Source organism: Phaethon aethereus (genome assembly GCF_964289735.1).
Source record: "Phaethon aethereus genome assembly, chromosome: 4".
Classification (NCBI taxonomy): domain Eukaryota; kingdom Metazoa; phylum Chordata; class Aves; order Phaethontiformes; family Phaethontidae; genus Phaethon; species Phaethon aethereus.
The window spans coordinates 3,137,621-3,150,087 of NC_138578.1; the positions used below are offsets into that span (position 1 = coordinate 3,137,621).

Sequence of the window (12,467 nt, forward strand, 5' to 3'; positions counted from 1 at the left end):
GAGCCCGCAGCCGCTCGGTGGGCAGTGTCCCGCTGCCGGTCCCGGCCTGCCTCGGGTGCCAGCGGGCCCCTGGGACACCGACTCCGGGGGCGGGGAAGGGTGCGCTCCGGGTCCGGTAGCGGGAGGCGGGGGTGTAAGCGAGCTGGCCTCCCGGGGTGAGGGAGCTGCTGCTGCGCGGGTGGGGCCGGGGTCCTCGCTTCATGTCTGACCGGCGGTACCAGGTGAGGGGCGGTTGGGGCTGCGGCTTTCCTCGCAGGAAACAAGGCGTTTTGGTCCTTGTATGAAGAGCTGCCGGTTGTCCCGAGGGGACGGGTGCTGACTCGGAGGCCGTCCCGTTTGTCCTGTGTTGGCAGCTGCCCGCACCATGTTGCGCACTCACAAGTTCAGGTTCTCGGTTTAAGAAGCTGGGAAGGTGGGTGATGGTGCAGCAAGCCGCGGTGTAGTTGCTAAAGGCCCTCCCGACCTTTTAGGTGGTTGGTTTTGGTTTTTTTGAAAATGTGTCGCTGGAGTTGGGGGGTGGCAGCTGGTGGTGTGCATGCTGCAGGGTGCCCTTTGGTTGTTTCCAGTTTCTCTGCCGCTTTCTGTTGTTTCCAGCAATGCCAGTTCCCAGGGAAAGAATGGCTCAAAATACGGCATCTTGCTAGCAGCTATTTTGTGACTGAAAGACTTTCCGAAGGTGTGTTTGAGGTGGTAGTTGGTTATACTTCTGCAGAAGTAGAGGGGTGACCAAGGGAAAAATTCTGCCTAGCCTGGGTATCAATTAAAAAAACAAAAGACGTTTTTGAGTATTGGAGAACTGAAACAGTGTGTTTTGCCTGTACTTTTTTGTTGATGCAGAAGTGCAGCTGGAAAGTATGCTCTTACTAAAACAGTAGTGCTCGGACTTTGTTGTTAAAGTGTGTTGAGCACCTGAGGATTAGGCAGGATGAAGCAGGATGAGAAATTTCTTCTTATTGAACTATTCTGCTCCATCTCCAGGAGGATTTGTAAATCACACTAGAAGCAGTCCAGGGAGAAGCGGGAACACTTCTGACCAGTCATCGTTTGCTCACAACTAGAGAATCCCACTCCGCTTCCCTGAAAGAAAACCCCAGTCATCAGGGCTGAAAATCTCCCGCTGTTGCGGACAGGGTGTCTTCCTAACATAAATCTCATCTAACTTCTCTGCGGGGTGCCTTCCCGTTCCAGGAGATGCGTCGGGCTTCCTGATGCCGTGAGAATAGGCTATTTCAGCTTGGTGAGATCATTTTCCTTGAATCCGGGGCTGTCAATTTCATAAGTCGTCTCAGCCATTATCCCCCCTGCACCAGAGAGCTGAGCAGCAAGTGCTGTGTTTGGCTGGGGTTTGCCCTAAAAATTCTGTGTGGTTTTTCCTTATTTTAGTTGTTGGCTTGCAGCCCGGAGGCCCTGTGCAGGGAGTGCAGGCCTTGGAGCAATGTTTGTATGAGCCTGATAGTTTTTGTTTTGAGTTTGAAATTTTATTACTTGATTTGTCAGCAAATGCAGATGACCGCTTTTAAGCGTGGTGGCTGGTTCCTATCCTGTTATCTAAAACACCAGGTAGATTTGTCTAATTAGTTATCACTGTGTGGACCAGTAGGTTTACTCTTCTCTTTTGAGTCACTGATACCCGTATAAGCAGACTGAACTTTCTTTCACAGAAGGTCTTTAAGAGGGTTTCCTGTTTTTTCTTGTTTTTCTTGTGAACAAGGATATAATGTCTAAAGGTCTTGTGCCTTTCAAGGCAGGCGGGTCTGTAAATTGTCCTTTCTTGTGCACAAAACGTTTTAAGTTCAAGGTAGTTATGTTGCATAACCTTGTTCTGGCCTGATGATGGTAACAGCTTGTCTCTATAGAAATTCTTGACTGTTCTATTTTATTTTTTTTAAATAACAGAAATGTGGAGAAAATGAATAAAATGGATTTGCGAACTACTACTCAGCAGAATAAATATCCACAGTGGATGCTAACACAAAACCAAGAGGGAGTTCTGGGTGATAAAAAGGTATGTCATCACAAGGGGGAATTTTAGTTGGTTGTATAATGTAACAGCGCTAGATCTGTGCCTCTGATGTTTAGTGTCATAGGACAGCTGTTTTGTCCTATGAACTGTAATTCAATTATGGTACTGTTGTGTTCTCTCCGATAGAATTAGCTTAAAAGTTCTTTTTCTTTAAATTAAAATATCACATATTGGCCAAAGGTGGTTGCTATTACCTCTGTAGAAATTCCTTCCTGATAATATTGAATTTTGGTGGCAAAACCACCAAAATAGAAGGGAGCTTTTGGTGCCTTGCTGACCGGTGTTGTGGGCTGTATATCAGCAAGGACTGGGCGTTTTTCAGCTGTGTAATTTGAGAGCTTAAGTTGAGGATTGACAGGAGAGTTTGTTCTGGTGGGGGCCTCCCCCTGTACCATTTGAAACTGATTTAACAATTAGAAACCTAGTTAATGAGAGCAAAGCAGAAGACTCAGTTCAGCAGTTTTCCATCTATAGAGTGGGAGTAAAGAATTAGTAGCATGGTTATTAAAAAATGTTAGTTAAAACCAATGTGACTTTCATTTCTTGTGGCACAGCCTGTGTACTGTGGCACTCTGCTTCAACAAGCTCTTGGAGGAAGGGTTTCAATTAAACTTCCACTCTTCCTTAATTGGAGGAAATGTTTTGTTGTGCAAGCATAAAACCAGCAGTATCTTTCTTTTTGTTTCAGAATATCGGCAGTCCAGGCAATTTATTGTTTATTAAACTGTATTAAAACCTGGTTTTGTGTAATGTGACCTCTTTTGATTGACAAGATTATGTTCTTCAAGTGTTAGTGTGATATGTAACCATATTTGCTATTACTGGCATCATAGCTGACTTGCGTATTTTTAACCAACCCAAAGGTTTTTTGCACAGGTGGCTGCTATCGGGAGTTTTGCAGTTCAAATAAATTTATCAGTCAGTAACTTAGTAAACACACTTCTGAAAGAGAGGGGGGAAGAAATGCCAACTGCACCTTAGCTTGTGTGCGTAAAGCTTCAATTTATAAACCAGTATTCATCAGCTGATGGAGGGTATCTGTCCTTTTAAATATTGCACGTGATTTTAAATCCATGGGGTTTACTTACACCTCTGAAGTTCCTCACACACTAAATCTGGCAGGGTCAAGTGAAGTGGCATGGCCAAGACATGGGACAGAGGAAATGGGGCAACTGAGCTACCGTGTACAGCTGCAAGGTTTCAGTAACCACCAGTTCCAGCCTTGCTGGGTTACATCATTAGTTGTATGCAGTGACTAAAGTTAGGTGTGACCAGTAAACACGCCTCTTCCAATGTTTTTTGACAGAAGTCTACTGTTCAGCGGAGCGTTTTGGAAGACGGGCTGCCGTTCCTCGCGTTCTGCGGCTCTATCGTTTATAGTTACGAAGCCAGCGACTGTTCCCTTCTTGCAGAAGATATCAGGTAATAGCTCTTCATCTGGGTTGGTTTTTTTTTGAGTGCTTTTTCTTTTCTGAGAAGGGGTTGTCTCTTTTATCTGTCTCCTTTTCCTGGATGATCGTGCATTCAGGGTGTTCAGAGGGCAACAGCATGGCCTGAGAAAACACCCGGTCGTGTTGACTGTGTTGTTATGCGTGCCAAATGTGCCTTACTGGTTGCAAGCACAACTGAACCTATTGCTCATGATGGTGAATTCTCCTTGTGAGAGAGATCCCTGGTTTATCTACAGTGTGTGGTCATCTGAAAATACCTTCTTCCGTTGTGCTATGCAGTTAATAGTTTCCCATTTGGTCTTTTTATGGGAGGTGCCATTGCTGAACCTTGAAGTTCCTAAGCAGAAGCTGTTACAGGATCTAATGCAGATTCTTTGCCTTTCGCAATATGGATAATTCTGTGAACTTCAGTGACTTCGTGGGGATCTATGAGCTGTAAGAAATGAAGCATATGTGTTAATTCATAGTTGGGGACTGCATGTTTGAGGAAAAGGTAGTAAATTCATGATGCGAAGAGATGATATTCCTCCACTCTTGTGTAACGCAGCTCATTACTGAGGGAAAAAATTCTATACACAACGTTCAGTGCAGTGGGGTAAATAAAGAGCAAGCTTTCAAGGGAATATCAACTATTGCATGACCTTTTGTATCTGGCTATTTCCTGAGGCTTGCAATAGTACTGTTTGCATGCAGTAAGACCTTCTAAGGTTTGAAGGGTTTCTTGTAGCTTTTAGGACCAGCAGGTATTTCACCTCCTTACAGTCTTGATAGTAAAATGGTTTCCCGTGTCCTGTACATAGGAAAGATGTACCGGCTGCCGTTTCCTTAATCATTTCTATTTAGGATGACATAAGCCTGATATTTTAAATACTGGTAGAAGAACACTTAAATGTGAAGAACATCCATTTCTTTACAGGCAGAGTTTATCAGACGGGGCTGCTGTTGGATTTGATATTGAATGGCCACCATCATATAGTAAAGGAAAAATGGCCAAAATAGCTGTTATCCAGATGTGTGTAACTGAGGAGAAATGTTATTTGTTTCACGTATCTTCCATGTCAGGTACTGTACTTCTTCCCTTCTTATTATTTAGGGCACGAGCTGCCCTCTGTTTCTTGTGATTAAGTTTGGACTTAAGCCTTGAGCAATAGCCGATATTTCACACTATGTTGGGTAGTAAAAATCTATCCTTCTCCCCGTTCCCTGTTATGAGAGGGATTTATTCTTTGAGTGTTGCCTAGGTATATCAAGGGGATCTTAGCCCAAGTCTTGCTCTGTGTGCTGGCGTACAATATTTTAGATTCTGAACAGGGCAAAAGAATCTTACTTGAGGATTATTTTTTTCCTCTCTGGGAAACAATATTTTAATTCCGTTTTAAAAATTTAATTACCTGCTCATATAATGAGCTGCCTGTTTTGTGTCAAAATCAACAATGAACTTAAATTTAGCAGGCTGTGTTCTCTTTTCAATTTGGCTTGGTAACAAAAACCCTTAAAAATGCTGGCTGTCGTGCTGTTTGTTCCTAATACCTGCGTCTTGTGACATGGGTTTTCAGAAGGAATACTGGTTACCTGGTGTGATGCAGCTGTGGGGTGAGAAGGGGAGTGTGCTCAACAGAGTCTGAATTCATTACGGGTGTGAATAAAAGCCTCCAAATGGGGAAAATGGGAATGAGGCTGCAATTTTACAACTTTAGGTTTGAGTGTTAGATTGAAACTATGCCTGTGAGATGTCTCTGATTTCCCTGGGGTGTGCATGCTGAGGTATAAGAGCGATAATTTTAATGTTGGAGTTAAATTCTTTGTCGTTTATAGCAAATGGGGTGGAAAATTTAATTGCCGGAGGCTATTCAATGCGTGAGGCAGGAAGGTACAAGTGCACAGAAGAAAAAGATCTCAGCAAAGGAAGCTAAGGGAAGAAGCGTCATAAAGAGCTGAAATGCTTTTAATTCTAAAAATGAAGAAGTTTGTGTTGATGATGAGTATGGTTGCACGTGGGCTAGTCCATGTTACTGCAGAAGATGGTGTTTCCTCCTGAATAATTTTCTAATGTTTCAGTTTTTCCGAATGGGAGATGCACTTTGAACCGAGTGAGATGTCAACCTTTTTGCAGGAACCACAGCCAACTACTACTACTTATTATGCAAAATACATTTGATCCAGAGAAATGCAGGTGTTGGCAGAATTAGCCAGTTGATAAGACTTAGCATTTTTAGGTGCAAAAAAAAAAAGCTTCGTTCTGCAGGAAGAAGAGTGGAGAGATCTTGGAGTATGTATGAAGGACAAAAATGACATATGTTTATCAGAAAGATTCTTGATAACTTTCCATTTATTACTCTTTTTTTTTCCTTACAGACTCGTAAGATCATGTGGCCTGTTTCTCAGGTTGTAGCCTCTGTATAGTCTTGAACTTAGACCTTTTTATGTCCTAGTAATTTTTCTAGGAATGGAGCACAAGTCCTCTACAGGGACGTTCCCATTCTTGAAGACTTTCATGATGATTTTCTTAGGTGAAAAACCCTTGTTCAGTAAGTCAGCTGCATATGTGGCATGCCTTTATTCAGCTCAACTGTACTTCTCCTCTACAGAGGATTTTCTGTCTTGTGTTATGGCTGAGGTGCTTTGGCAATGTTGTACTTTGTCTGCATCATACAGCACCAGGCTACTGCAGGTTTGTGGTTTTTTAACAGTAATTTTTAATGCTTGGAGTTGGACTTGTAACTTCACAGTCCACAGCGCAGCCGATTGTGGCGATAGTCGCAAATGTGTCTGTATAGCGTGTCAGTGGTAGCCATGAAAGTGTGGAGGTAGTTGTGTAAAAAATCAGTGAGGCAAAGTGATTGCTGAGGTGTATAAATACATATTACAGAAGCGAAAATGTGAAATTTGAAATCGGAACCAAGCCAGACGCCAAGTACTATGTGTTTGTACAATGCTGCGTGTTAGTAGGTACTAGAATTACACTTGAGACTAATTCAGGGTATCCAGCTGTGGGTTCTTGAAGGTATGTATTTAAGTAAGATGCTCTGAATTTTAAATGGAAGCACGGAGGGGAGAAGGCTGCTTTCCCTCAAGTATGAAGTGTCTGTGGCTGTTCCCTCCTGTACGAAACCAGATATGAAAGCTGCATGCTTTTATTCAGTCCTATGAGCTTGAAAATACCTTTTGATCCAGGATTGCTGTGCCATCAGTTTGGGATAAGTCAAAATACAACACTTAGCATCTGTGTACATCCTTGAATATTTTTTTCTTCTTACTTAAGATGTGTCTCTGGGCTCGGCAGAGGATCTGGCTGACGAATTCTGTTTTCCAAATGCTATTGTTGGGCCAGCTCGGCATTAGCACTGAGTATGTCTCCACAGAATCTGTTTTCCTTGTGATTCCCCATGTTTATGGAGTAAACTCTTTTCCGGGAATGTGAAATAGCAAAAACCGGGAAGGAGTAACGTGGAAAATAGTAAAATAATATTGCATTTGGTTTCATGAGCATCCAATTCTGAGAACTGAAAGATCTTTTCCCATTAGAGCCTGCCTTTTTGTTATGTGATACAACAGTCAGTAAGACAAATGAAATAAGGTGGTTCCATTCTTTTTAATCTATTTCTTTTGAGAGACAGAATGAATTTGCATATTTCAAGTATTTCATTCCTGCTTGACTGCAGATGATACATTACAACCAGTTGGTGTTTCCAGTCATTCCGGCATGCAGTCACATAAATAGAGCAACTTGGGGGCTTTTCCTGTAAAAGCACGGGTTTTTGCAGATGGCTTTTGTGCTAGCGTTTTGTCATTTCCATTAGACTTTCTGGCATCTTCCAGTATTTAGTTTCTCATGTTTGGGCTTAATCTATTTTAGGTTTTCCCAAGGGACTCAAAAGACTGCTCGAAGACGAAACAATTAAAAAGGTTGGCGTAGGAATTGAGGGAGATCAATGGAAGCTGATGAGTGACTTTGAAATCAAACTGAAGAGCTTTGTGGAGCTGGCTGACGCTGCTAATGAGAAAGTAAAACTTAAAACCTCTTTGTTGTGGGAGGGAATCTTGTTATTGTGCTATACAAAAGGAGGCTTCCTTGTCTTCATAGGAGTTCAATTCTGATAGCAAATATATTCTGCAGAATAAAGCAGAGCTGTATTTTACCTTAGTTGGGAGGAAAAAAAGGGGATAAAAAGAACTCTCAAGAAAGTCTGCAGAGCTAAGTACTGTATTTCAGTGAGCCGGTTCCTAATGAATGCTTATCCCCTTTGAGGTCTGGTCACCTTTTGCATTTATAAGGTATGGCTTCTTCATTCAGTTGCAAATGCATGTTCTTTACTTGTTAGTGATGGAAATCGCCAGATTGTGTCAAGCCAGGGTTCTGTACTTTTCCCAGCAACGGCTGAACCTTTAAAATAAGATGCAAGAAATGCTGCGGAGGTAGGGGAGGACCGATGCCTGTTTGAAGGGAGGCAGCCCTTCTGACGTGGCTTGCTTGGTGCTAGAAGGAAGCATCAAGGTCTTCCTTGAATTGCTCCATGCAGAGCTTTTTGCCACATGATCTGGAGCTGTAGATATAACTTCATTTCTATGGCTTTGAAGCTGGTATCGCCTCCGCTCTCATGTGGGTGCAGTTTCCAGTGCCCGATGACCCATTGTTTAGAAGTAGTGTTACATTTGGTGTGCCCTTAATCTCAGTTTAGTTGGATTTTGGTTAGATATCGTGTTATGTAGGGAGCTACGTGCTGTCTTATCAGGGAAGAGAGCAAAAGGTTCATTACCTTCCAAATCATCTTGGCATTCTTAATTCGAGCACGTCCCTTACAACTCGAGCATGTCCCTTACAACTCTTCTCTGTTTTTGTATATGCAAGGCTTTTCTTTACCTGTACTTGGTCTCTCCATGCGTTTCTCTTTCCTTGTGTGTATGTTTTCCTTGTTTGGTAGGTTAATAGCAACAACTGTAGTTTCCTCCTGCAGGACAGAGATTTATGCCCAGAAATAATACTACTTATACCTTTCTCTGTTCTGTGCTTTATGTACCCTGAGTAATTAAATGACAGTGGGGGAGAGGAGAACGTGATGTATCACCGGCATTTGGGGCAGTGATCTCCGTATGAGTCACCTTGAAGTCTCAGTTCCCAGGGGGTTCGAAGTTGTGCAAACTAAACAGTTTTGCTCAAGCAGTAGGAGCTGTTTCTTTTCAGACTTGAGATTTCCCCAGTTTACAACCCCCCACACCCTTTTTTATCCCAGCATCCGGCTCCAGGTTAGTATATTACAAAGATGAGCAATGGGATCTCTGATAGCAGCTTTAAAGTCTTCTGCTAAAGGGAAAACAGACCAAAAATAAACCTGAAAGTGAAGCTTGAAAGAAGAAAGAATAGGGTTATATATCATGGTAGTATGCAAGGGGGAGGGCTGGGGGAACCTAAATTGAACAGTTGGTAGGTTTTTTTGATGCAGAGTTTAAGGGGATGAGCTGATAATGCCGCACTGCTGCCGTTTGGCTCGGCAGTTGTGCATGTTTAGCAAGTGCTCTTTGGCTGGAATAGCCGAAGGCTGTGCCTGTGAGTCCTGGATCCACGGGGTCTGAAGGGAAGTTTCCCAAACTGGCTATTAAGACAATAGTTTGTAGCAACTGTGACTGATAAGTACGATTAAAAAAGCAATAGAAGACAGCAGCGTGGTGGGGTGACTTCCAGAGGCTTCTGATGAACTGCTTCCCGGCAGGCTGAATGGCGGTTAGCATGGTCTACAACAGCGCTCTTCTGCTTGCGCCTGGTTTCGGACTTGCAAAAGATGTCAAAACACTTACAGGCAGACTTGAGTGTTCCTGTGTTTGTCATAAATAAATTTCTGGTATCTAATACTGAGTTTCTCTAATTAGAAAGGCAAATAATAGAAAAATCAAGGAGGACAGAAGGGTTTCTGTTGAAGTCTATGGCTTTGATTTTTATCAACCTGAAGACTACATTGTAGAGGTATTTCGTATTTTTTGGTAGTGTGACAATACCACCTCAAATTGTGTGGACTCATCTGGCCCTAATGCTATCTTTCCCGCTTGACAATGCAGGTATGTCCTCTAACACTACAGTTTCAGGGCAGGGAAATACAGCTTTTGAATGGCCAAACTACCTTTTAATATGATGAGAGCAGAATGAGGACTGGAGAACAGTTACTGCTTTAAGTAACTAGTTTGTTTTGACTAACCCAGAACTCTCTGCCTCCAATTTTTTGTTGTTTTTAAAGTACAAGAATTAAGTACACTTTGCCACTTATAGGAATAAATTTTGCCAGGTCCAATTGCTTGCCCTTTAAACAAGTCCTCTGTTTCTTTTCTTTCCCCAGCTGAAGTGTAAGGAGATATGGAGTCTAAATGGTCTGGTAAAACACCTTTTTGGCAAGCAGCTCTTGAAGGATAAGTCTGTCCGCTGTAGTAACTGGGAAGAGTTTCCACTCAACGAGGAGCAAAAATTGTATGCGGCCACAGATGCTTACGTACGTACAAGAAGAGATCACCATTCCACCTGTACCAGTGAATTCATTCTGTCACATGCTGTTAGCTGCTTTTTTTTTTTAAAGCCTTTCTGCTACAGAACATAATGAACGTAGGGCGACCCTGCGGTCCGCTGTGGATATGGGATGCTTAAAGGTAGAAATGCCACCAAGTAGGTTGCTGTCTGATTCCTTGTCTGTTTTCAGTTTTTAAACCTCAGTATTTATCCAGAGCTTTATAATATCTTTGCTCTTGAAGGTGGTACTGTTTGTACCTGACTCGGTAACCTGTCGTGTTGCTGGAATCACTTGCAGAGGATGTTGTGGTGAACACTTCACATTGAAAATTGAATGTAGATGGAAGAAAGAAACCGTATTCCACAGCAGCCTTGAGCCTCCCACGAGGTCCTTACCTCTTAATGTTTCATGGTGTTGCAAGATTTGCCTTCTTAGTGAAGTCTGCTCGCAAAGCAGAGTTCCTGGAAGTTCTGGTGTGCTCTGAACGTGGCAAGTAACACAGGCACCAAGAAGTATATGCCCAGGAGTGTCTGTGCATTTGGACTCGCTTCAAGTTGTCACCTCAGGGCAGTGAGTTTTGTTGGAGCAATCGGGTGAATTTTATATCTGTCTGTATGGAGTAAGCCAGAATTCTTGCGGCGTGATTATCCCACGTAGGTGTAAGATGGCTGATGTGTATTTAAGTACAATAATCGCCTACGGAAGTGGAGAGTTGGTGATTACTTTTGGTTCCCTTGTCTGCAGGTATTCACTGCAGCTTGTTAGCACTTACGGATGTCTTTTCTATGGGGTTTTTTTTGCTCTCTTGAGCTGCTTATGAACCAAAATGCTGCAAAATACAACATGTGAGATAAAATTAATAAGCAACTTTGAAGAAATCCAACCTTCTCCAGTAGCCAATACAGCAGAACCACAGAATGTATTACCAAAGAGTAATTTAGTTGCATATGAATTTTGGTAGCTCTGTAGAAGTCTCTGCTTTTTCACCATTTTGAAGAAGAGAGCATTGTTTTACTGCTGTTCTGTGAAGGGACTTACCAATATGCTGCTGGGTGCTGCCCGCTTCCTGGGAGAAAAATGTTCTTTACGGCAGCAAAATAAAATCCCCTCAGGCTTATTTTTTTGTGTGTGATGAGGTTAGATAGCGGAAGGGGAGTGGGGCGGTGGTCTCTGTTTCCTTTTCTGACTCAGGAAACATGGCATATTTTCTAGTTTAGTTAAATGTTAAACTGTGGAGAGTTTAGCACGAACCAATACGGAAAGGAGCTCTATTTTTGCTGCCTGGTGCAGCTGCTGTAGCCAGCTTTTTCCAGGCAGCCTCTTTCTTGCTACACTCCGTTCACCTGGCTTGCCTTTTCGAGCCTTACAGGAAAACACAAGGGAGCAACTTGTTTCTTTCTCTTTCCTCTTTAAGATGCTTCGGTTAACATGTGTAACCTAATTAGCACATTCCTGGCTTTAGGCTGTGTTTTCCTGTTAGAACTTAATATTCGTGTCAAGGGAAATATTAAGCACACAGAACCCATCTTAGTAGGCTCATGGCTATTGTCTTGGAGCGCTACATAAAATCTGAAGGAGGTGGAGCAGATGTTGAGACTGGGAGTGGAGTACTCGGAGCTCTCTCTCTGCAGCTAACTGAGTAAGATGGGATGACGTAAGACGCGGGGATCGGTCTAAGAGTATCCACTACAATGCGGACCCTGAGTCAGGACTTGGCCTTTTGCATAGAATTCTGTAAAACGTAACCTGGTTGTGATGAGCAAAGCAGTAAGGCAGAGCGTTGACTGTTGTGCGGTGTGGGCCAACAGGTCAGAATTTGATGTTCGCAGCGTATTCATGCTGTGGCTTGCTGAACTAATTCTTGGGAGTGTTTTGTTTAGTCTCTAGATGTTTTTTCTGTACAGAGTACTGAGCACTCTTTTCCTTTCTTTCGCAGGCCGGCTTCATCATTTATCAAAAACTGAAAAATATGAGTAATAATGACCGGAAATTATTTTGTGTACGAAGAGGTAAATCATACATTCAAACATAAGGAACTTATTTAATGCGCAGTTGAACATTCTATTTCCCAACAGTTTTTTTCACAGTATCTTTGTGTCAGGATTGTCTGGCTCCTAGGCGGTGAGAGATCGTTTCCAAAGAGAGCAGACTGCGGAGGCTCTTAGATGACGTGGGTTAGAACACTGTATAACCATTTTCCATAGTGATGTAGGAATGCGGTCTTGGTATGTTGTTTGTTTCTGCTGTATACAGAGCTGGTAAGAACTGCTGCTGACATTCCACTTTGTTTATGGAAACACTTCAGGGAGTTAATTTCAATTCTGCTGATGCAGGGCCAAAAGTCTAGTTTAAGAAGAAAGAAGACTGCAAAAAAATACATGTTATGAAGTAATGCTTTTCCTGAGCCGTGTAAATTGGACGGCAAATTTTTTAGAGTGGCTTAGTTTACTTACTTGATTAGAAAGCGTTTCTAAGGTCTTTGGGTTTGTTCAGTTCCATACT

General features: G+C 42.6%; 1 protein-coding gene across 1 annotated transcript in view; it reads left to right on the plus strand.

Moving 5' to 3' along the window:
• Positions 1–1,897: 1,897 nt before the first annotated feature.
• WRN (WRN RecQ like helicase) overlaps positions 1,898–12,467 on the plus strand; it is a gene marked incomplete at its 3' end in the record, with an annotated part of 43,843 nt that continues 33,273 nt past the window's right edge. Inside the window, exons 1-6 of the mRNA XM_081999443.1 lie at positions 1,898–2,005; positions 3,330–3,445; positions 4,391–4,536; positions 7,331–7,479; positions 9,801–9,950; positions 11,902–11,974. Of these exons, the coding sequence (XP_081855569.1) occupies positions 1,910–2,005; positions 3,330–3,445; positions 4,391–4,536; positions 7,331–7,479; positions 9,801–9,950; positions 11,902–11,974 (730 nt within the window). The 5' untranslated portion in view covers positions 1,898–1,909. The remainder of the gene's footprint in view (positions 2,006–3,329; positions 3,446–4,390; positions 4,537–7,330; positions 7,480–9,800; positions 9,951–11,901; positions 11,975–12,467) is intronic.